A 23,551-nucleotide genomic window follows, 5' to 3' on the forward strand; every position below is an offset into this window, starting at 1 on the left:
ACTTCTCATCCGCTTCATTCCGTCGATACCACCCGTCCGCTGAGTTCTTGACGTCGTTTGGCTTCGTTGGGACTGTAAGGCTTGCCCGGGAAGCGACTCTCATATCCGAAGACGTCAGTATGTTTGGGGCTGCGGAAAGTTTTCATCATGAATTGCTCCGGCATCTCCTTGCGGCCAAAATCAAGTACCCAATGTGCCTCCGCAAGATATCCTTGTTCGTTGAGGAGTCGTGCAGTGCTGACCAGAAACCCAAATGCAGTCTTGCTTGGGAGAAGGTCCAGAACGAAGGCTGATCGATCGTGCCTATCGCAGTGGTCTCGAACAAAGGCAAGAGACGGAAGAGCGGTCGGTGCCAAAGGATGCACCCGAAGCAGCTCTGCGCGCTTGAAGTCACGGTCCACAACATCTTTCGTCCAGATACGCAGCCTCCGCACGAGACTGTTATACACATCGACGTTCGTGTGTTTGCTTGCGCCATTAAAGTATAACTGATCGTAAATCCAGATTCCCGCGACAGATTTGCTGAGGTACAAAGGACTTTCTGTGTTTTGTACGTCGAAGGTGGCCCCGCATGCGTGCTCAAAAGACTTGATAGACTGGTCGAGACAGCCGTCATTTGTCCAGAATGCCTGCGATTCTGCCAAGAAGAGCAATACCGCTCCTCGCCAGGAGTGTTTTTCGTATGCGGGCTTCGAAGACAGAATCGCAGGAATATGTGCGTTTTCTAGCCATTGCCAGATGTCGCGTTCGACTGCAGGACCTTCTGCGACGAGGCAATGAACCAAAGCCCTCAAGAATCCCAAGCCGGCGCTTAGGTCGACCTCATCAATGATACGCAATAGCCACCTTAAAGCTTTACTGCCAGCGAGGCAATCAGGCCTATTGAGCTCTTTGCGCTGTTCGTTCCTCGAGCGGTTGGCGCTCAATGTTGCCAAGACGCTTTCCAGGCACCTCCTTGCCAACTTGAGATCCCGCGAGTCGCCAGAGAAGATGTCGAGAGGCCGCTCGCGCAAAATTGCAGGCAAGGCCGATTCGCAGCCGGAGAGGGATTGAAGCCATGTCCCGGGAGCGTCTTTATGGGGAGTCTTGTGTCGATATTTAGACAGGTAGAAGTCGTACAATTTCTCCTTCTCCCTTGGGTCGTCTTCGTCAACTGCTGGTGACTGATCGGCTGGCGTACATGGAGGATCTTGGGAAACATGAGTCAAGGGCTTTTGCTCGTCACTCAAGTAAAGCCGTTTACAAGTCACTTCGGAATTATGGCGGATCGGGATTGGCGCTGTGGGCTCGCTCGTAGGCTTTAGACTTCCAGGCCGCCGTCGGTATTGAACCGAGAGACATCGCGAGCCGAGAGACGAGCCGATCACACGCGATCTGCGTGCATGATGCAGGCGATAGAAAATGGTGCCGATATTGATTGCTTGCGATCTCGACATTGCCGGTTCAAGGGAGACAGGAGGTACTGGAGAGCTGGCGGGTTTAGAGTTTTAGTCTCGCTACTAGCGTTTCCGTGTGCTCGTGAGCGCGACCCAAAACAGCTCCAGGGATCACTCCACCAAATTGCAACGCGCACCAACGGAGCAAAGAAACACGCAGTGGGGTCTGAGCAGCCGGTGATCTTCGCTTCTACATCGAAGTCTAGCTGAACTGGTTGGTGCCTTCGAGGGACTTCGTTCAATGGCTCGTCGTGTGCAGCGCATGCATTGACTTGCGACATAGTCGAGACGTCGCACCTTTGCTCGGTATTCAGCAACTGGACATTGGATCTTCATGGTAAGGAATCTTTGTTCATTCACTGCAGATTGTCCATGATCCTGCATCTCGCATCCGCCTGTACCCATCTACTTCACTGCGGCTGCCTATATCGGACGTATGCGGAACGTTGGTCCCACTTTTCGTCGAACACGGGCGGCTGCTTTCCTGGTCTAGCTCGTGCTCGTGCTTCGCGGCCGAAAACATCCTCGGGATGATCAGGTCGCTGAAGGGCTCTACCTCGTATTGTGAAGTTGTGCGGCATCTCTTTCCGGCCAACGTCGAGGACCCAACGTGCCTTGGACTTATGTCCCTCTCGATCAAGCGCCCTTGCGGTCTTGAGCAGGAAGCCGAATCCCGGCTTGCTTTCGTCTAGTAAATCTCGTAGAAATTCGGGCCGGGGTTCAAAACTCAGGTAGCGCTTGAGGTACTGGAATGCTGGTAGTCCGCTAGGGCGTGAAGGGTGCTCGCGCAAAAGCTCTGCACGCACGAAGTCGTGGCTTTCGCGGTGTTTGTTCCAGCACCGTAGGACGTCGATGAAGCCATCATACAGCTTAGGATTAGCCGTCGAGCTCGCGCCTCGCAACACCAGTTGTTTCTGGATCCAGATCCCAGCGGCCGCCTTATGGATCACGAGGGGATCATGCCGTTGGTGTTCATCGCGAAGGGGCTCAAAATGGCGACAAATGTACTCGAAGGTCGCAAGGGAGAGGTTGATTCCGCCGTCGGCTGTTGCCCAGAAGGCTTCCGCCTCCACGAGAAAACGGAGTACTGCTCCTCGCCACAATACCCGCTCGTCGAGCGAATGCGGAAACATCACGGCGGGCGTGTACGCAATTCGTAGCCACTCCAGTATGAGCTGGGAACCCCCTTCTGCGACCAGACAGTGAACCATGCAGTTCAAAAAGGGATAGCAAACAGTCAAGCTCAGATCCGAACCGTCGTAGTCATCCAGAAGCCAAGATAGAGCAGCATGGCCAGGACGCTGTTCGAGGTACTCCATCCGCAATTCTTCCTTGTCGCGATCGAGACTTTTGACCAGATGCGCCTCGAGACACCTCTGTGCCATCTCGAAATCTCGAGATTTGGTAGAGAAGAAGTCCAAAGGCCGCTCGCGGAACGGAGCAGGCAGTTTCTGGCAAGCATCGCGGTCGATCTTCTGAAGCCATGCCCCTGGACTTTTGATCGCAGTAGATCTCCTTGGACGGCTACGAAGATAGTGCCTGTAGTACTCTTCTTTGTCGAATCCATCCAGGTCGACAGTACTCAATTTCCGATCAGATGGGCTGGATAGAGGAGTCCATGCAATTTCCCTGATCGGTTGCCCGTCCTTCGACTCGCGAGACTTGAAAGCGGACGTCGTGCCGCGGGAGCGTGCGGAGGACTGCCATCGACGCTGCTTCAAGGCCACCAACTGGAGTCCGGAGCTAACGCTTGGACCGCATGGTGGGAAGGCCACAAGCGCGTTATGACTGATGGCGCGTACACGTGAGAGACCATGCGTTGGCTTCATGGTTGTTGTCAATGGTTTGAGTTCGGGCCAGTCCGCTAGTCAATGTTAGCCGCCTGTCTTGGCTACCGGGATGAATACTGTATCATGCAAGGGGCAAGTTCGGCGCTCGGCAGACACTTTTGACACCGAGGAGGTTGATGCACGCGGATGACTTGGATGACTTGGATGGAGCTGTTCGTCAACAGATGATGAGGTCTGTTAGTGACTACGGACCGACGCCAACCAGTGGAATTGCTGTCAGGATTCAGGGCCAGCAAAGGAGTCTGCTTCTGTGAACTCTAGTATCGAATTGTCGCTTGTCGGCTCTGATTGATGTACGGCAATCTATACTCGGCGCAGAGCCGTGTTGAAGCTGAAGTATCTCCCTACATATGTTGTGCTCTGCGGTCTGCGCTATTGCATTGAACCGCGGCCGAACAGGACGAACAAATGGACTTCAATCGTCGGCGAAGAAGCTCATAAGGATGACTTCTGTGTTGGATGAAACAGCGGTGGACAACTCCCAACCATTCTGTCAGGTGGTGCCGCGAGGCTTTGGCTGATAAGGCATGATCATCAAGTCGTTTTGGCATGCTGAGAAGAGGATCGCTGGTCATGTATCGCCTTGAACAAATCCGAGATTTGAGCATGATCGCTGCTAATCGCGAAGCAGCTCACGCCGTCTTTGCTCGCGCTCGCCGTAGACAGGCTGCTGCTTTCCTGGATGCCGGCCCTGGTATCCAAGAACACCTCTCGGAGCCTTAGAATGAACAGGTCTCATAGCGAAGAAGCCCGGCATCTCTGCGCGGCCGACATCCAACATCCGTCGTGCTTCTCGCTGATAGCCTTGTCGCTCGAGATGTCGTGCAGTATTGAATATGAACCTGAAACCAGTCCAGTGCATTAGAAGCTCTCGCAAAAATACGGGGCGAGGCGTAGCAGCCATGTTCTCCTCGAGCCAGCGGAATGCAGGCAGTCCACAGGCTTTCTTGGGATGCACTCGAAGCAACTGGGCCGTCCTATAACTGGTATGGACATTGTCTTTCTTCAGGATTGCCAACCTTCCCACAAACTGGTCGAACAAGCTCACGTCCGCCGTAGAGCTTGCTCTCCCTTGGGTTAACTGTTTCTGGATCCAGGCGCCAGCTGACGATTTATGGATGAACAGTGCACCACGGGAATTCCGAACATGCCAAGAGCGTTCGAACGCACGGAGTGATGGATTGATGCCCTCTGCCTCGTTCCAAAAGGCTTGCGATTCCACAAGGAAACGAAGCAAAGCTCCGCGCCATGCGCACTGCTCATCCTAATGCTGCTGGTGCGATAGTATAGCGGGGTTATGCTCGAGTTCCAGCCAGCGCCAGACCTGCTCCTCACCGCCCTCGGCGGATAGACAGTAGACTAGCGCTCTAAGGAAGCCCACATTGTCACTCAGGTCAGCTCTGTCATAGTCTTGTCGGAGCCAAGATAGAGCTTGCGTCCCCGGGAGATCGTTCGGGCTTGCAAACTGTTCCCGCATGTCCTCCTTCGAACGACCGACAGCCGTTTTTGCGATGTATCTCTCCAAACACAATTGCGCGGTGTAGAGATCAAGCAAACCAGACGTGGGAGCGCCGAGAGGGTCGAAGAATTCAAGTGGTCGTTCGCGCAGAGGTACAGGCAGCGATGACTTTCCGGCATCGAATTCAGCCCATTCGAGCCATGCTCCGGTAGGATCGATTTTGGACGGCTTGTTTGGCATGTCGTAGAGGTAGTACTTGTAGAACTTATCGTCTGTAGAGTCGGTGGGCTGTTTGTGGGACGCCGGAGCCTGAGCATTCGATCTTGACTCAGTCCTCGAGTTTGGGCGCTTGACAGCCGCGACAGCGGGCTTCTTTGTGGACTGACATCGGTGCTGCGCCGGACCTTTGTAGAGGATTCCAGAGCAGACTCCCAGTGTCCTGTTTCGTCGAGAAGCTAGCAATCTGACTCCGGTAGTGATGACTTTGGATGAAAGACCGGTCATGTTTCTGGTGGTTGGTTGTTGTTTCCATGATTTGAGTTCAGAGCCGACCGCTAGTTTTGTTTTAGCGCGCTACCAGAATGAACACTGTATCATGCAAGGGGTAACTTCCCGAGACCGTTCGTAAACACCACATGTTCAATGGAGGCAAATCTTTCGTCAATGAGTTTAAGACTATGCAAACCCCACAAGCCATGAGGAGAGCCGTCACGGATCTCCTAGCTCCACATTATGCACTGCAGAGAAAGTACGCTGATACGGATTGGTAAGCGGGTCATGGGAGGCCTCAACTTATCACAGATCTCGATTAGAGAGCTTACAAGGCTCCGACGGATGATGAAGAGTCTACTGTCCATTTGACGACACGGATGATAGGATCAAGAATCAAGTCAAAGTAAGGAGTCCTGTCGAAGTCATTCCGACCGGATGTTCATCTGGTACGAAGCGTCTCAAACCGTCCGAGTACCCGTGCCATCTTTCTGTCCATGGCAGTCGAGAGGCATTCACAGCCGTGCTCAACTTATGTGTCAGGAAATCGTTCGTCCGATATTCAATGGCTCGAATACATGCTCCGGCGGTGTGCGTCTCTCCGAGTCTCAAAGCCAAGGATTACATCAGGTTTTGCTCCAAAGGCAGGTGGCTTCTTCGCGAAGCGGTGCCTCTGTTCCACCCGTCCAACATCCAGCATGAAACGAGCCTCCGCTTTGTGTCCTTCTCTGTGGAGATGTTGGGCCGAATTGACGAGAAAGTGGAATCCAGTGCTAGCTTTGAGGAGATCTCGCACAAATGGATGGCGTGGTTGGACAGCATGGTAGCGTCGAATGAACTCGAATGCTTCTAGTCCGCTCGCCTTTGTAGGGTGCTCTCGAGTGAGCTCCGCACGGGCAAATTCCGTTGCCTCCCGACCCTCGAGCCATCGAGGAAGCAGCGCGATGAATCGATCGTATCGTTCAGGATCTGCAATGGAGCTTGCGCTATTGAATAGCAACTGATTCGTGATCCAGAGCCCGGCTGGCGATTTCGGTACTAGAAGGGGATTATGTATGCGCCCGCCAGAGGGAAGATCTCGCACGGCAAAGCTCCATACGTGTTCGAAAGATCGAAGACATGAATTGATGCCTTCGGCACCTTCGGTCCAATATGCTTGAGACTCCACGAGGTTTTGAAGCACGCGTCCACGCCACAAGCTTCTTTCCTCTAGTATTCGCAGCGACATGAGTACTTCGGGCGTGTATGCAGTCTTCAGCCAGTCCCATATCACATGCTCGCCGCCTTCTGCGACTAGACAATGAACCATAGCTCTCAGGAACCCAGGGTTATTTCTTAGATCAGCTTCATCGTATCTGTCCAGCAGCCAAACTAGGGCCATATGACCAGGGCGGCTATGATCAGCTGGATAGCCTGTGTGGATGCCTCTTCTAGCGAGATCCACGCCTCTTGCCATATGTAGCTCAAGGCATCTCCGTGCGGACAGGAGATCTCGCGAACCGCTAGAGAAGAAATCGAGAGGTCGGTGGTGCAGGGATATGGGCAGTAGCGCTTCTGCAGCATTGACATCCAGCAGCTGGTACCATTGTCCGGGATCCTCGACGTCGGGAGGTTTGCGACGAGACCAAACGAAGAGGAAGTGGTTGTAAAACTCCTCCTTGGTTCGGAATCCTTCGGGAAGATCATCTGAAATCTGGTTGGGCGGAGCCTGTCCGGAACACTCGTCTAACAGTCGTGTGGGCGTCTTCCGCTTGTCGCCAGTCTTCATACGCTCCAGTGGCTGGTCCTGGCGGTTATCGTCGCTTCGGCTGGAGGTCCATCGACGTGATCGCGCGCACCATGTTACCAACGGAGACCCGATAGCAAGACAGCCGCCGCATCGCGAAGAAGCCAGGGACTGATGGATGAAGGTGATGGGACGAGCTGTCGTTATGCTGAACATCCTTGTCGTGGCTTTTGTGTCCACGGTTTGAGCCCATGACGGACCGCAGAGATAGTTTTAGCCGCCCATCTTGGCTACCAGGATGAATACTCGATCATGCAAGGGGGGACTTCTGCTGACATAACCCTGAATGTGCTTCAAATCGTCCAGGCAGTCTGATGAGCTTGGACAAACATTGAACCCGATTGAAACAATAGAAGAAGATATGGAGGGGTTGAGAGAGTCTCGAGACCTCCGGTAGCCAGTAACAAACCTACCATTGGGCTCTTGGCTCCATCTCGACACCACTCGATTTTCGCTCAGGCATCGAAACGACTCATTGTCTCGGAGGAGATTCTCGCCCAGCTTACATACCGAAAATTACGGTACTCGCCGGAAGGGTCGTTGATCGCCACAACACATCGATGTTCTGAGTTGACAGGTACTTGATACAGTACTGCCTGTCTGTCCATCCTATCATCCTGACTTCGTTGTCACTCCCATCACTTTGCTGCTGGCTGGCTTCAAGTCAGCTTGAAGAGGACGAAGCCTCGGCGAAAGCATGCGCTGCTCTCATGCCAGAAGCGTGTCCTTTGTCCTCTGTTGCCTTGTTCATACTCCTTCCCCCGCCTCTCTTTTCGTTTGATGAATACTCAGTGGCCACCGGCAGTGCTGTGTCGACCTTTCATCGTGAAGTACTCCGGCATCTCTGCACGACCGATATCGAGCATCCAGCGAGATTCCTCCTTGAATCCATCACGTTGAAGCATCTGCGCGGATGAGACGATGAATCAATACCCGGTCCAGCTCCGGAAGAAGGTTTAAGAACACGGACCTGGGTTGAAGGTCGTAATAGCGTTGAAGCCACTCGAAAGCCGGATATGCGCTCGCCTTGGTGGGATGGGCTTGAAGAAATGTCGCATAAATGAGTTCGCAATGAATCGGATCTTTGTGCCAGTCCGCGAGTCTCGCCAAAAAGCGGTCATAGAATTCCGGGTCCGCACGAAGGCCAGCACCATTGACCTGGAGCTGAGATCTCATCCAGGCTCCAGCTGCAGTCTTTGGCACGGCAAGATCCCACACTTGCTCCCACGATCGAAGGCCCGGATTGATGCCGTCCAGGTCCTCGGCCCAATACGTCTGCGACTCAAGCAGAAAACGAAGCACTGCTCCACCCAATCTGCCCAGATTGACCTTTGCTTGCTGCAGACTCGACTCCGCCCGGGACCTTCAGCCAGTCCCAAATGTGACTCTCGCCGCCCTCCACAACTAGGAGATGTACCAGACTTCTCAGAAAGCCCATGTCGAGGTCAGTGGGGTCGTAGTCTTGCAACAGCCAGGACAAAACTTTGCTGCCAGCATGTTCATGGCCGTCTATGTGTTCCTTTCGAATCTCTGCTCTTAAATGGTTCGAGGAAATGGTCTTAATGCACCTCTCCAGACAGATCTTTGCCATTTGCAGATCTCGCGGATATGTCTCTCCGTCGAAGAAGTCGAGAGGCTTGTCAAGCAGAGACTGTGGCAGTAAATCCTCGCCAACGTGGGACTCGATTGATGAGAGCCACTCGCCAGGACCAGGAGTTTTGGAAGACTTGAGCGGGACGTTGAGATAGTGTCTGTAGAACTCTTCGGCGCTCTGGATTGAAGGCCGGTCAGTCGCTTGTATTCCCGGCGCTACCAAGCTCACGAGCCTGGAATCATCTTCGGACGATCACTTACAAGCCGTGGCTGAATGGTAGCATAGTGACGCTTCAAGCCTTTTGGCTTGTCGTTCCCATCGGACCGCCATCGCTGGTGTACGATGGGCGATCCTGGGTCGAGAGTGCGAATGCCTACAGTGCAACATCGTGCAGATGTCGCAAAGCGAAGGCGATGGATAGCGCGTAATGCTGCTGCTGGACAAGTTATTTCTTCGATGGAGGAAGTGGATTTTTTGACGAAGATGAGTTCCTGACCGATTGTCACTTGCGGGCTAGAATAGCCGCCTACCTTTACTACCGGGATGAATACTGTGTCATGGACCACGTCCTCTGGATCGACGGTGTGAACTGGACCATCAACCCAAAAGTCGAGGCGTGCATGAGCGAAAATATGCATTGCATCAACAATTCGCAGGTCGGTTGAGTAGTGTATTATATAGGCACACGATGAGGTTGATAACAGTATCCCGTGTGTGTGGGTCTATCATCGGACCTATTCTTGCCCTACCGGCTCAAGGATTGGCAGCTAGACAAGTCCTGAAACGATCGAGCGACGGCGAGGCTGTAGGCTTTGATGGATGCCGCTGATGCAGTCTTGCACGGTTCAAGGCTACCTGGAAGGGCTCAGTCTTCCAGGACGAGATTCTGGCGATGAAGTCGTTGTATAGCTTGACATTGGCGTGCACACAGACGCATCGGACAGGAGTTTTGCAGCGCTCACAGCCTCGCATACATGCCTCCATGCATCTCTGGACAACGGTCGGATCGCCTACGATGTTAGCGTTGCAATGGCCACTCTGCCTGTCCGGAAAAGCAGAGGGCAGACGCTCCTTGCAACTCTGGACGTCTGACGATGTTGTCCATGCTCCCAGCTTTTGCACTTCGGCTACTCTCGGAAATAATGAAAGTTTCGACGAAGAAAGAATGGTGAAACCGCATCGTCAAAGTTTCGGCGAAGACAGTGCCGGTGAAACTCCTCCTTGTCGAGCTGCTTGCCAGAAGTGTTCGATTGAGTGGAGTCCGCGGTGGGTATCGAAGTCTCGTACTGTAACCCGGAATGTTGACGTAGACCTTGAGCTGTTGACGGCGGCTCGGGAGTCGCCTTCGGAGTCTCGGGGCTTTTGGAGTTGTCTTCGCCGCTTCCACTCGAATTTCATCGGCGCTGGACGATCTCGCTTATTGGAAGCTGCGATGTAGCGCATCGTGAAGAGAGTTGCCAGCGACTGCGAATGACGGTATGTGGGATCGACGAACGACAAGCCATCGTTTGATGGTTTGGTTCGCAGGAGTAGTCGTTGGCCGGAGGTTGGGCTTGTGTTATAGTAGCCAGGGAGCTTTTGTTGTGTGTTTGACATGCTCGTCGAATATAGAGCGGCCACGAAGCATCTTTGCTGGGTCGGTCCAGCAGCTGGTCATCCGAGGCTTTTCAAGAAGGCGCGACGATTCAGCAAGACTGCTCCGTGGGGAGATATGACACGATGTTCACAAAGGTCGAGAACGCTTACATCTTTGCCGAACACGTTCTGCTCACACTTCAATAAGTCCGCGCAGCCCACGGGTGAATCGGTGATCAGTCATGATATGTGTACAACAAGCCTCTGCGGCGTTGAATGTGCGCCCACTGGCCGAGTTTTGCGTGCTCGCTCGGTCTGCTGCGGCGGTGCTTCATGGTGAAGAAGTCCGGCATTTCCAGACGACCAATATCAAGCATCCAGCGCGCTTCTGACTCGTAGCCGGCATGCCTCAGAATCCGCGCACTCGCGACAATAAAGCCGAAGCCATTCCATTTCGATAACATTTGCCGAAGAAAATCAGGCCATGGGTCGGCCGCATAGTGGCGCCGAAGCCACTCAAACGCAGGTAGTGCGCTGCTCTTCGAGGCCGATGAATGCTTCGAAAGTAACGTCGACTGATAATAGTCGGCTTGGACAGAACTCGGTTGCCAATGCGGAATTCTGGCAATAAATTGATCATACAAACGAGCGTCTGCGTGCGAATTTGCGCCCTTGTACTGTAACTGAGTCAAGATCCAGTAAGCAGTCGCCGTCTTACCGATAACAAGAGGGCCGTCGATATATGCTGCTCGATCCTTGATGTAGGGCGAAACGGACCACACGTGTTCGAAAGAGCGTAGGGCTACATTGATGCCTCCAGTCCCGGCGGACCAGTACGTCTGCGACTCGACCAGGAAGCGGAGCAGCGCTCCACGCCAGGCATGTCGGTCGTATCGAGATTGCGATAGCAGAACCTTGGGAAGGCGAGAATTGCTCATGAGACTCCAGACTTGGTTTCCGTTTGCTTCGGCGACTAGAAGATGAACCAAAGCTCTCAAGAACGCCTGATTGGCGCTCATATCAGCGTGATCGTAGTTTCGGAGTAGCCAGCCCAAGGCTATGCTGCCAGGACGACTCTTTGAGTACACCTCTCGTCGTTCATCCTGGGAAAGGCTGGCAGCAGTCTTTGAGATGTAGCTTTCTAGGCAAAGTGCCGCCATGTGCAAATCGTGCGAGTCTCCGGCAAAATACTCAAGCGGCCGATCCCGAAGATGAGCAGGCAAGAACTTCTGCACGGAATTCAGATCGACGGACAGTAGCTGAGACTCCGGATCACCATACTTCGAACGCTTCGGCTTGAAGTTGAAGTAGTACTGGTAGAATTCCTCCTGCTCAGCCGGACTGAGTGGTTTGGGGGAAGCTTTGTGATGACGAGATGGCGCTGGACCAGCCAAGATTGGACGTTTGGCTGCACGCGGAGGCCTGTCGATGTTCGTGCTCGTTGGATGAGAAGTCGCGTCGGAAGCAGGGGCGGTATCTGGGGGCTTTGACTTTTCTTCACCGCTCTCATCGGAACGCCATCGACGGTGCGATGTCTGGCATCCGGGCATCGACGTCCAGGTCGGAATGGTGCGGCATCGTGGGAACGCCACGAAACGAATGGAAGTGGCAAAGCGTGTCGTTAGAATAGACATTGTTGCGCTGAAAGAGGCGCGACGGTTGTTGTTCCCGCTAGATTGAGTTTCGCGCCAGGCGCTTAGCTTTGGTAGCCGCCATGGACAGGGATGTACAATGCATACTCGTGTGGGTGCTCCCGGCTTGGTTGAAAAATCGGAACGCTCACCAAGCTCTTGCAACACAATATGTCGACAACTACCGTACTAATCATCTTGGAAAGTGCATCAGAAGACAGCTGCGAGCTGGCTTAATTTGTTTAGCAAATCTTAAGCGATGGTAGCAAGGCGTTGTCGAGTATTACGCGTTCGAAGTGCTAGTGGTGCAAATGGCGAACATTATTGGAATTATTTATATACATGGTCTGCTATCCAATACTGATCAGCCTAGCAGCCACTTCCCGTGTTCATCTTTCGGCATGACATTCATAAGTGAGCGTAATCGACCTTCTGCAGCCGCAATGATCGTGACATCCTCCTCTTCATCCATCTAATTCACCTCAATAAGACCAGGACCCCAAACAGCCGCCACAGCAACCTCAGAAATATTCGCAAACGAAGTCGGACCATTAGTAACAGTCGCAATCGTCAATCCATTGAGTAGGTTCTCAGTGTACGGGAAGGGCGAGGTGAAAGTCACAGTGTCGCCCTCCAACTTGAGGTTCTGCAACTCCTGCACAATTGGCTTGTTCTGCTGGTTGATGTAGACCAAGCGGAGGTTGGCCGGAGAAGTGATGGACTTGTCGACTGGGTACGAGAAGGTGATGTCCGAGTCGGCGGCCTTGGGTGGCGTGACGACGGTCAGTGGCTGGAGGATGGGCACCTTGATGGCGTCGAGGTTACCGCATGAGCCGGGCACGATGAAGAGCTGATTCAAGGCGGAGAAGGCGAAGACGCCGGAGCTGGCGCTGAGGAATGGGAGGGCAGACGGGATTTTCTTGCCGACGGAGCGGTACCAGCCGTCCTGCTCACCCTCCTGGGCGACGATGGAGGCGACGAGGCCGAGCACTTCATCGTCACCGGTGGTGCCGAAAGTAGTGGAGGCTTCCTGGAGAGTGCCAAGCACGACGTCGGTGAAGAGAGATGCAGTGGCGATGGCGGACTCGTAGTCGGAGGTGGGGAACTTGTACTCGCAAGGCTGGATGGGAGTGCGACCGGCGCTGGCAAGGATGGCGTTGGCGCCGAGAGCGTGAAGCTCCTCCTGCGCCTGGACGGCGGTGATGGCCTCAATGACGTAGTCCTTGTCCGCGGGATTGTAGACTCCCGTTGTGACGTTCTGCAGGAGAGAGGTGAAGAATGCCGTCTCGAAGATCTCGTTGAAAGCAATCACCTGAAAGGTGGTGGCCGAAGCGTCCGACAGCTTCGTGGGAAGAGCGCCGTTGGGGAGGGTTCCGTGGGCCTGCTTCTGGATGGCGGTGAGCTCGGCGGATGGGACCTTGATGTTTGGGAACCCGTTGGCCAGAGGGAACTTGAAAGCGCCGCTAGCAGTCTTGCTGCCGTATCCGGAGGGAGGAGTGTATGCTGAGCCGGAGGATGGAGCTGAAGCACCTGCTCCCGCTGGGTTTTGCAGCTGGCCGTCACTGTGCCGTGTTAGCAGTCGCTCGTGTGCGAAGTGCAGAATAGCGTACTTGATCTGTTGAATGGGTTTCGCCGGGTTTTGAACCTGGCCATCGCTGCAAAGCTGTTAAAAGATCGTCCATAGAAAGAAGAGGCAATGCTACTGACTTTATTTGCTGTACGGGCTGGGCTGGCGCCGGAGCTGGAGCTGGTGCCGCTGGATTTTGCAGCTGGCCGTCTTCGTCATTGTTAGCATTGGTATCGAAAGCGAGGGGCTCATGGTGTTCTCTTACCGGCTATCTGGCTGACTGCCGGAATGGCAATCGCTGTAGCTGCGGCCACGATGGCCGAGAGGCAGAGTGAGTATCTCATGTTGGAATTGTGTTGGTGTTGGAATTGCAATAGCGTAAGTGTGAAGACAGATCTGCTTGAGGAATGAGGTGGCCGAGGAAAGAAAAGGCAAAGGAAAGTGTACACGCAGCAGGCCATCAGCTTAAGTACTCTACCTCCAAATGATACAATCGCTCTCGGATGATGCGTGCCGTAGCGATGATGAGCAGCCAGCGGAGCAGGGCTCTGGCGATCACAAAATGTTGCCTGATCTGGACGCAGGACGCAGGTTGGACTCGGGAGAAGCTCGAGATGGACCTCTCTCCGTATGTCGTCAATCCAATAAGGTTGGCGCAGGTAAGGGCCTAGTGCGCTCTTAAGAGAGAACAAGCCTCTGAACCGTTAGTAGGGCTCGGTAAGGTTTGGGGTCATTGATGATTCGATGATGTCGGTCTCCGCTGCGGAGGTTGATGCCGATGCAGTTCGTCTTGGTGCTCGACATAGTTCTTCTGTTATTGCTGGGATATCCTTCTGCTCTGCAACTCTTTGGATGGAGTATTTGCCACATACTCGAACTCGTGAACCGATGTGCCTGCGAAATGTTGGTTCGCCACACAGACTGTCCTCAACTTTCGATAAAGCGCGAGTGACGTTGACGATCTGCGGCTCAAATCCTCCGGCGGACCCAAACCGGAAGAGGATTTTCAATAATCCTACGGACACGCATGCCTCCGTCTGACAAATGGAGAGGGAATCGACCGAGCGGGTGCTCGCGGTCCCGAGCCATGACTTGCCGGCTAAGACTGATCTCCTGATGGTTCTCACCGGCGCCGACGAGATCGAGCATTTTCTGCGATGTAGACGGGACGTAAGCAATGGATCAGTTATCGCGAGATTCGGAGTTCTTGAAGCAACAACGCGAATGCCCGGCAAGTCGTAACAAGAAATCTTGCTGCGTCCGGCCACGACATTGGTCGATTTGCACATTTTTCTCGTGGCGGATGGCTGTCAGGTTGGTATCATGAAGTCGGAATATGTTGTCCTGGTCTGGTGAGGCGATGTCGTTGTCTTGAAAATAGTTCTAACTCGCACCTCACCTCCATGTCAATGCCAAGCATATTCTACGGCGGTCAAGCTGTCCGGCGTCGGCGTCGATCAACCTCACACTCTTCTCCGCTTGTATCGTCACGCGAACATCTTACCATATGGACGCCTCGGGAGTCCTAGCATTCTTTTCGCATGGCGTACCAGCCTGTCGCGACTCTCGACGATAAACCCGAGTCTCGCATCCCGTCGTCACAGTCGTCCACATCCGCTCGCTTCACACCGGACTTCGACTCTGACGATGAAGAGGACGGCGGCGGGTTGGAAGACCTTGAAGATGAGGAGGGATATGAGTTGAGAGAGATCAGACACGGTCAGCAAGGGGAGGAGGACCATACTCTTGGTGGAGCGGATGAGGAAGAAGATGAGCACAGCGACGACGGCGCGGACGTACCGCTCGCAGGGCAAAGAAGGAGACGGCGGACGGATAGCGTACAATCTTTTGAGTTGTATACACCGGATGAGGAGATTCGAGTGCGAAGGAAGCTGGACATCAGACTGGTACTCTTCGTTGCGATGCTATATATGGTCTCCTTCCTCGACCGTACCAATATCGGTTTGTAGCTGTCCAATGTCTATATTCACTATCGTTCCTCATTTCAGCATCCAATCGCTGATCAATGTATCCCTTCAAAGGTAATGCCAACGTCGCCGGCCTCTCCACCTCCCTCGACCTCTCCACCTCTCAATTCGAATGGCTTCTCCGAGCCTTCTACGTCTCCTACGTCCTCTTCGAATGGATGACCATCTGCTACACCCTCTTCCCACCACACATCTACATCGCCAGCTGCGTCTTCTTCTGGGGTCTACTCGCCTGTCTCCAAGCCTTCGCCACCAACTTCGCCTTCCTCCTCGTCCTCCGTGTGCTTTTAGGGATCGCAGAAGCCGCCTTCGTAGGCATGCCAATCTACCTCAGCTTCTTCTTCCGCCGGGACGAATTAGCTCTACGGACGGGAATGTTCATAGCCGCCGCTCCCCTCGCGTCCAGTTTCTCCGGCTTCCTGGCCTACGCCATCATGCGCTTCGGCGACATCCTCCCCATATCCAACTGGCGTGTCCTCTTCTTCCTCGAAGGCGCACCAGCTCTCCTCGTCGCCATCGTAGCATGGTACTGGCTTCCCGACCGCCCGTCCACCGCCCGCTGGCTCACTGCACGAGAACGTAAAGTCGCCACTCTCCGCATGCGAAGCGAAACCACCTCCTCCGAACCCACCAAATTCGCCACTCATTCCATCGAATGGTCCACCCTACTCTCCCCCCTCCTCACTCCCCTCTCCTACCTCCCCGCATTGATGTTCTTCGCCTGCAACGTCGCCTTCAGCAGCATGCCCGTCTTCATGCCCCTCATCCTCACAGACATGGGTTTCCCTCCCCTCACTTCGCAAGCCCTCTCCGCCCCACCCTACCTCCTCGCCTTTCTCGCCATCCTGCTCACGGCCTACCTCTCCGACCGACATCACACACGCACCGTTCCCATGGTCTTCCACGCTCTACTCGCCATGTCCGGCTACAGCCTGCTCGCCCTAGCGCAGCGTTTCAGACTGGGAGTGTGGACCCGGTACGCCTGCGTCTTCCCGATATGCGCGGGCTTCTTCAGTTGTGTGACGGTGGTGATAACCTGGACGGTGAATAACCAGCGCACAGCAGCGGAGAAGGGGACGGGAGTGGGGATTTTGCAGTTCACCGGACAATTGGGCCCGTTTGTCGGCACGGGGTTGTATCCGAAAGAGGATGGACCGTATTTCGAACGAGGAATGGTGGTTTGTGCGGTGTGTATGCTCTGCGTGGCGGGGTTGGCGGGAGGGTATTGCTGGATGCTGAAAAAAGAAAATCGCCGGCGTCAAGCGCACAGCAACAACGGTTTCATCTACATAACATAACCACACATCCAACTCCACCCAAAAATCCCTTTCATCATCATCACACTTCACTCCCTCGCCAGCGCCTCCAAATCAACCTCTTCCCTCCTCCTCCTCACCCACATCCTCGCCTTCGGATTCACATAACAATTCGGCCCATACGTAATCCACATCGCATCCTCCTTCCTCTCCACCTTGACATCATACTTCAACAGCACATGCACCATCGCAATCTTCACCTCATTCGCCGCGAAAAATCTCCCGGGACAAGCATTTTTCCCATGCGCGAATCCCGTGTGTTCGACGGAAGTACTCACCAAATGACCCTTGTGTTCCCACTTCGGATCGCTCTGTCGGAGACGGAGATATCTGTATCCGTCGAAGGTTTCTGGGGAAGTGTAGATGTCCGGATTGAAGAGGTTGTACGAGTGGATTCCCAGGTTCGTACCCTGGGGGATGTGGATTCCCCCGGAGAGTGTTGTGTCGCGGGTGGCGTAGCGATGGAGGGAGGTGACGTTGATGGGTTTGAGGCGTTGCGTTTCTTTGAGGAAGGAGTCGAGGAGGTGGAGGGAGGTGAGAGCGGTTTTCTGCCAGCCTTGGGTGCTGAGCACGGCGATGGCTTCTTCGCGGAGCGGGACGACCATTTCGGGGTGAGCGCAGAGGTTGAGGATGGCTTGGGCGAGGAGGTCGGTGGTCGTGTGGATGGAGGCGACTTGCAGGGAGACTTGGACGTCCGTCTGGTTGTATTCCCGGCCGTGGGCAGCGTTACGGAACCATTCGATTGCGTCGTCGGGGAGGTTGGGAGGGCGGGACTCCGATTTGGCGGCTTTGAGTTCGGCTTCGCGGGAGGCGAGGACGGGGGCGAGGATGTTGGCGCAGGTGGTGTAGTCGCGGCGCACTTTGCGACAGAGGGGGAGAAATTGGACGAACAAAGGCCGGATGAGAGCGGGGATGTAGCGGCAGATGGCGATGGCGGTGAATGTGTCGACGGTGTAGTTCTTTGCGATGCGGATCCATTCTTTGTTGTGGACGAAGTCCGGGCCGAGGAAGATGAGGGAGGAGAGGCGGGCGACGAAGTCTAAGACGTCCTCTTTCGCTTCGACGGAGTGCCTGCGTCAGGCGGAGGGGAAGAGTCAGTCGATCGAGAGTCGGACTATACGTGACGCAGAGGTGTAGGGTGGAAGGGTAGGGCGACTGGTCGTGTGGAAACTCACCACTCTGTACTCTCGCCCCAGGAAGAGAGCAGACAAGCGTCCATTTCCAGAGAAAGCGGCTTGGTGAATTTGGCTGTCGCGGAAGCCATCAGTCCAAGCCATACCGCACTACCGAATGCAACCCACGACAATTACATACCCAAATTCCGCGTCAGTCCCTTGATGACCGCCTCATAAAACATATGATCCGGCTGCGGTCCAAACGTGCGGAAGGTTTTGTATCCTTTCAGGTTGAGATTCCGGATCGCATATTCCGGGAAACTGAGAGATTCTTGCTCGTTGATGGCGTCGATGTATTCGGGCGAGAAAATGAGCATTGTTGTGCCATTGTCGGTGGTGAGGTTGAAGGGGCCGGAGAACTGGTGTTGAGGGTCGGGGGGTTAGTGGTCGCTGTGAGCGAGGGTGCTGGGTCAAGGCGGCTCACCTTACGAGCACCTTCTTTCAGCAAATGTTGGCAATTCTTGAGGTATGCTTTCTTGGCCGGGAAGGATGTCCAGTTCTCCTTTGGGTCGTTGATTGTGGGGAATTTGGAGACGGGTCGGAGCCATGAGGAGAGGATCCACCAACCCACAGCTGCAATGGCGAGAGTAGCAGGCCATGGTATTATACGCTCTGGACCGACGATGGTGTTGACGGCACCCCGAAGCAGCTCGATGGTCGTCATGGTGTTTCCTGATTTGAATGCGTAGGACGCAATGTAGTTGAAAGGACGAAGGAAGACGTGAGGTCTGAGAGTTGTAACTTCCATAGGTTATCCTTAACTTACTGCCGCTGAGCCCCGCTCGTAATGATACGAGGTACGAGGAGTTTGCTGTCGTTCCACCTCTCGACCTCGGAGCTGTACGAAGCACTCCGCTCCGCTGCTGAGCCATCCCTGCCTGAGTTCCGCTGAGATCGACGGATCCCTCAGACTCCGAACTCAATGAGCCCGGACTCGATGCCTTTCGCACGTTCGTTTGTTCGTCGCAGAAGGCGGAGAAGATGCCGGAGAAGGAAGAAAGCGGAGGAGAACACGGTGTACCCCGGAACATGCGAGCTAGGGTCGTGCCGCGCCGCATGACTCGGCTGTCCGAGAACCCGCCTTCCGGGCTTGCTGTGTTTTTGTCCGTCAGCTGGCATACTCGGCCAATGCCAGTTGATAAGAGACTACTATCGATTGACATTGTGTTCGCAGGTGGCGGAGAGAAGCGGCCTTGATGAACGGGGAAGACCCCTGACGAGTGAGGTGGATTCGACGTGCGCTAGGGCCGGGCCGTGCCTCGACGCTAAGGTAGTCTCGGCTGCTGGAAAAATCGGCGTCTCCCTCCTTCGAATACTCGAATACGCCTGCATACCGCGCCTAAGATCAATGAGATCCTCATTGCCTCAGCACATGTCGTCGAGTTGCTATCGCGGTAGCTGTCCGTCTTTCACGGTAGCATCACCGAAGCCTCCCGACTGAAGGAGATGTGGTCTCCGATGCAGCTCCAACACGCCCTTCACAGCATCGACGAGACTGCGACTGTGCGCTGAAAAGCTCTCCTCATGATGTATACCATTCTGCGAGCTCCGCCATGCGATGAGATCCGGGTCCCCAGTTACCAGGTCTCGCGAAGCGGTCTGGACCACTGCCAAACACAAAGTATCCGTCAGGAGATGGCCTCTCCAGCAGCAAAGGCCTTTCCCGGCCTCGAGCAATTTCGGCAGCGACTCTTCATCACACAAGGCCAGTCTCAGGAATCACGGAACATGCGATGCGAGTCCGTTGATCTACACACGCAGTGAAAGGCGCACGCGGACCGTAAATGTCGGTTTCGACGGTCCGGCTTTGCGATCCCTGGGAAGCCAGCGAATCCACTTCTTCACTTTGCATGACAATTGCCCGAAACGGCAAGTCGAGCTTGTAGGCCCCACAGCACTAATCAACACAGTGTGCTACTGTGTGGAGTATGCTGGATCTCGGCGCAATATTCTCCACCTAGGAATCGTGTTCCTGAACACCCGGCATGGCTCATCAAAACGGCTCACCAAGGGGAATATGCCCCCTACATATACACGTCTGGAACTCCAACGGTCTGATTTTCACAGTTCATCTGTCACACCCACATTCTTTTGGTTCTTTCCTTCAATTGTCGTAACGGTTTCTCGAGCGGTTTGAAAAAGACGTCAGCCCTGTGCTTTTGTCTCAGATTTTCGATCGTTCAGACGTTGCAACGTCCATTCCTTTACGGCATTGAGTTCATCGAGCACGTTGGCCCCATGGCAGCACAGATCACAAATTTGGTATGTTCAGACGTTAAGGGACCTCAACACTTAGAGTCGACATCGGAAGAGAGTTGACAACCGCGAAAGCTTTCGTCACGAAGCACAACAGAACCGCCACGACACCGATCTCTGGGAGAGATTCCTTCACTCTTTCCCGATGTCCCGATCAACTCCGCCTTTCTCTCCCTCTTCATTCTCGGCGCGATTGCGCATTACGCTCTTTTCCACTACAACCTGAGGAGATCACTGAAATTCCTGTTCAGCGCTGCGACATCCGCCTTTTGCATAACCCGGATCATCGCAACGATTCTACGTATGGCGTGGGCAGGCAGTCCGGATCGCATCACCCTCGCCATCGCCACAGAGATCTTCATCTACGCTGGTAGTGCCATTCTCATCATCACCAACCTCTTCTGGACTGTTCGCTTCGTTCGTGCACAACATCCACACTTTGGTTGGTCGAAGTCATTCTCTTCCTGGCTCCCACTCTGGCTCGTCATTTGCAGCATCGCTCTTCTCTGCCTAATGGTCAGCATTCCCGCTGAAGCCTATCTTCTGGACCCACACGCTCAAAAAGCCGCCCGACAACTCCAACTCTTCGGCGCCGCTATCTTCGCCGTCTCAGCCCTCCTCCCGATCCTAATCCTAACCATTTCCGCCATCGCAAAGACGCACCCTAGCCTCAAAGACCTGCCATCCGACCACTTCGGTCAAAGCACTCTAACCCACAAATTGCTCCTCATCCTCACCACCTCAATCCTCCTCTCCATCGGCGCCGTCTTCCGCGCCGCCACAATCTTCATCGACCCACCCTCGACCTCTACATCAACACCCTGGTACCTCACCCGCGCGCCCTTCTACATCTTCAACTTCACCCTCGACTTCCTCCTCACCACCCTCTTCCTCCTCCTCCGCGTGGACAAACACCTCCTCATCCCCAACGCCGCCCACGGCCCCATGTCCTACGGCGTAGCCTTCCTCTTCCCTTCCCGCCCCTCCCACGAAAGTCACTACGCAACTTCCACCCTCCCGCCTCCCAGTCCCGCCAGCACATGGCGCGGTTCCCTGCGGAATTACATGACCGACAGCAACACCTCCCACCCCTCCCACCTCAGAGCTCCCATCACCCGTCTGCAAACTCCCGAATTCGACGTTCCGCGCCATCCAGAAATGATCCACAAGAAATCCAAGTCGGCCTTCATACCCCGTCGCTTCAGTCGCGGCACATCATTCTCGAACTCCTCCGTGACCGCCATCGCGCCGCCGAGCCGGAGGAAGGACTCAGCGTACGATGCGGGTGGAGGTGGGAGTCGGGGTATCACACCGGATGTGGAGGATATGCGCAACTTTCCGCTGGCGATTAAAAGCGTTGACTTGAAGAGGGCGACGGCCGGGGCGTTGAAGCAGGCCGCGGGTCGTGGTGGTATAAGGGCGGGACTTCAGCCGCCGGCGAGGTGGCAGGAACGGTTTGCAAAGGAGAGGAGGCCGAGTTCGGAGTACTCGTGTCGGACGAATTTGCAGGCTTATACGCCGAGGGTTTGAAGGGAGAATGTCAGGAAGGAAAGTACTGAGTCTTCTGGGATTTGTGTGGTGAGTGGGAGTTTCAGCGATTGTCAGCGACTTCCAAGCGGCCTGGCCAGGCTTGCAAATATTCACGATCTCTTTTCCTCTTTCCCACGCTTTGCGTCCATGAGCTCAGACATTCCCAACCTTCGACGGTCCTCCCGCAGCAGCTGACATTCCAGATAGGAGACCGTCAACGCCACACAAGCAAGCCATCGAGATTTCCAAGTCATCAGCGCCCATCGTGACGTTTCTCATAACTTTCGTGTGAACACACTGTAGTGGGAGAAAAGGAGGAAGAGGTGGACTGCAAATAGTGGAACAATCTATGCCATGCAGGGCTGGGCATGTCTTCAAAATATGGCAAGCTGGTGATTTCGACTGGATTACGGCGCCGATGGCGTGTGGTGTTTTCGCGGGCAACACCAGGGCGTTTGGCCAATACCTGTTCCGTCGTTTAGCGGACGAGTGTCATAAACGCCAGTAAGCTTGAAAATGGTTGAATGCGAGCAGATTCCTGCATCAGTTGACAGATCTGATAGGCTCCGACAATGAAGTCAGTGGATGATGGCTCGAGAACCTGGAGTACAAGTATGATCATGGTCACGGAGAAGGCTCCACGAAGAGAGAGCTCGGCGTCGTGAGGACGGACATTCATGTCGCCTGTAGGCATTGTCCGGCCCTTTCAATCGCGGCTCTCGGAATAACCACTCATCAGCCGGCCGGCATCTCTGAAGAGCAGCGCAAATCGATTCGAGACCCACGAGCGAAGAACATCCTGCGCGCAGAGTGAGCTCAGACGTGGTCTTTCCTCGAAACAACAACCCTCCCGCGGTAGCCGACCTACCAGAAAGTACATCTGCGCGGCTGCGCCGCACAAAGCTGTGTCGGTATCGCCAAGCCATTAGCAGTTATGTGTTAGACATATAAATCACAATAGCTTTCGTTCATCCGTGGAGAGGAAGAGTGAAAGAGAACAGGGCGAACAGGGCGAAGAGGAGTGGTCTTGGGTAGTAATCGAGGAAAAGCGGTGACGTGGTTCGGTGGAGAAATCTGGCGGTGACGACATGCGAAATGGAGCTCTACCTTGGCTCGAGGCGAGCCAGTCCCAAGAGTATGGTCCACTGCAAGAGTTCGGTATGTTGGGTTGTTCTGGACGAACCGGCAGGGCGACGTATCCGTAAGCTCGGAAGTGGATCGATTTCGACGCGGGCTCCTACTTTCTCTGCGCCGAGCAGATTGGCGGTCAAGATGGCGAGAGAGAGTGCATGAACATGAACTCAGTCTTGCTGTCATTTCAATGTGGCCGAGTCGAGAATGGGAAAAGGCGGAGGTGAGCGTGTTCGCGAAATGGATGGCACAATTTGCCGCTCTTCGTCTCCTCAACCAAACGCGGTCCAGTAATTGTCGTCGGATGACGAAGAAAGATGCAGAATTTTTTCCCGTGAGAGCTGCCAGTTGTCCGTTTGCTTGCGGAATTTTCGCTGTTGAGCTGCCATCAACCACTCACTGCACTTGATCGTCAACACGCTCGTCAGACACCGGAGGAGCTTCCACACTCGCTGACTCTCATCTCCTTCGCGCCTCGCGCAGCGCTCCAGGCGGAAGAAGATGAATCTCAGGATCGTTCGAGAGTGCGGAAATTGCTGATTATTCGGAGAGCGATGTCGATATTGTGAGCGCTCATCGCGGATCTTGGAATCTTCACTCTCCAGCGGCATGCGGAGCCCTTCGATCCTCTCTTTCGCATCGACAATAAGGTCAGCATCGGCTGTCCAGCAGTTTTGCGCAACAAGAGATCAGGACACTGTTCATGGCCTCCGGAGACCAGCGAAAAGGAATTCAGCGTCGCACTGTGAGCTCAGACATGGAATCTCT

At 54.5% G+C, this 23,551-nt stretch overlaps 7 protein-coding genes across 7 annotated transcripts; 2 read left to right on the top strand and 5 right to left on the bottom strand.

Annotated features, from left to right (window-relative positions):
- Positions 1-1,846: 1,846 nt before the first annotated feature.
- Positions 1,847-3,265, bottom strand: MYCGRDRAFT_95545 (uncharacterized protein; the record flags this gene model as incomplete). The annotated part of the gene is made up of 1 exon (XM_003849776.1): positions 1,847-3,265. The coding sequence occupies one exon, from the start codon at positions 3,263-3,265 to the stop codon at positions 1,847-1,849; it is 1,419 nt and encodes a 472-aa protein (XP_003849824.1).
- A 1,285-nt stretch (positions 3,266-4,550) lies between these two features.
- MYCGRDRAFT_95546 (uncharacterized protein) lies at positions 4,551-5,249 on the bottom strand (the record flags this gene model as incomplete). Its single annotated transcript, XM_003849775.1, has 1 exon — positions 4,551-5,249. One exon carries the CDS (start codon positions 5,247-5,249, stop codon positions 4,551-4,553), a length of 699 nt encoding a protein of 232 aa, XP_003849823.1.
- Positions 5,250-10,120: 4,871 nt separating this feature from the next.
- MYCGRDRAFT_105651 (uncharacterized protein) lies at positions 10,121-10,796 on the bottom strand (the record flags this gene model as incomplete). Its single annotated transcript, XM_003849774.1, has 1 exon — positions 10,121-10,796. The coding sequence occupies one exon, from the start codon at positions 10,651-10,653 to the stop codon at positions 10,426-10,428; it is 228 nt and encodes a 75-aa protein (XP_003849822.1).
- A 1,496-nt stretch (positions 10,797-12,292) lies between these two features.
- MYCGRDRAFT_75316 (uncharacterized protein) lies at positions 12,293-13,788 on the bottom strand (the record flags this gene model as incomplete). The annotated part of the gene is made up of 4 exons (XM_003849773.1): positions 12,293-13,382; positions 13,431-13,475; positions 13,528-13,597; positions 13,653-13,788. 4 exons carry the CDS (start codon positions 13,729-13,731, stop codon positions 12,293-12,295), a joined length of 1,284 nt encoding a protein of 427 aa, XP_003849821.1.
- A 1,455-nt stretch (positions 13,789-15,243) lies between these two features.
- On the top strand, positions 15,244-16,631 carry MYCGRDRAFT_21909 (uncharacterized protein; the record flags this gene model as incomplete). Its single annotated transcript, XM_003849249.1, has 2 exons — positions 15,244-15,349; positions 15,430-16,631. Coding segments are annotated over 2 exons (1,308 nt in total), but the record flags the coding sequence as incomplete, so codon positions are not given.
- Positions 16,632-16,720: 89 nt separating this feature from the next.
- Positions 16,721-18,530, bottom strand: CYP-37 (putative P450 monooxygenase; the record flags this gene model as incomplete). The annotated part of the gene is made up of 4 exons (XM_003849772.1): positions 16,721-17,762; positions 17,867-17,939; positions 18,006-18,225; positions 18,291-18,530. The coding sequence occupies 4 exons, from the start codon at positions 18,528-18,530 to the stop codon at positions 16,721-16,723; spliced, it is 1,575 nt and encodes a 524-aa protein (XP_003849820.1).
- Positions 18,531-20,236: 1,706 nt separating this feature from the next.
- Positions 20,237-21,082, top strand: MYCGRDRAFT_26564 (uncharacterized protein; the record flags this gene model as incomplete). Its single annotated transcript, XM_003849250.1, has 1 exon — positions 20,237-21,082. A coding segment is annotated over one exon (846 nt), but the record flags the coding sequence as incomplete, so codon positions are not given.
- Between the last annotated feature and the right edge of the window lie 2,469 nt (positions 21,083-23,551).

The sequence above is a fragment of the Zymoseptoria tritici genome, chromosome 9, assembly GCF_000219625.1.
Source record: "Zymoseptoria tritici IPO323 chromosome 9, whole genome shotgun sequence".
Classification (NCBI taxonomy): domain Eukaryota; kingdom Fungi; phylum Ascomycota; class Dothideomycetes; order Mycosphaerellales; family Mycosphaerellaceae; genus Zymoseptoria; species Zymoseptoria tritici.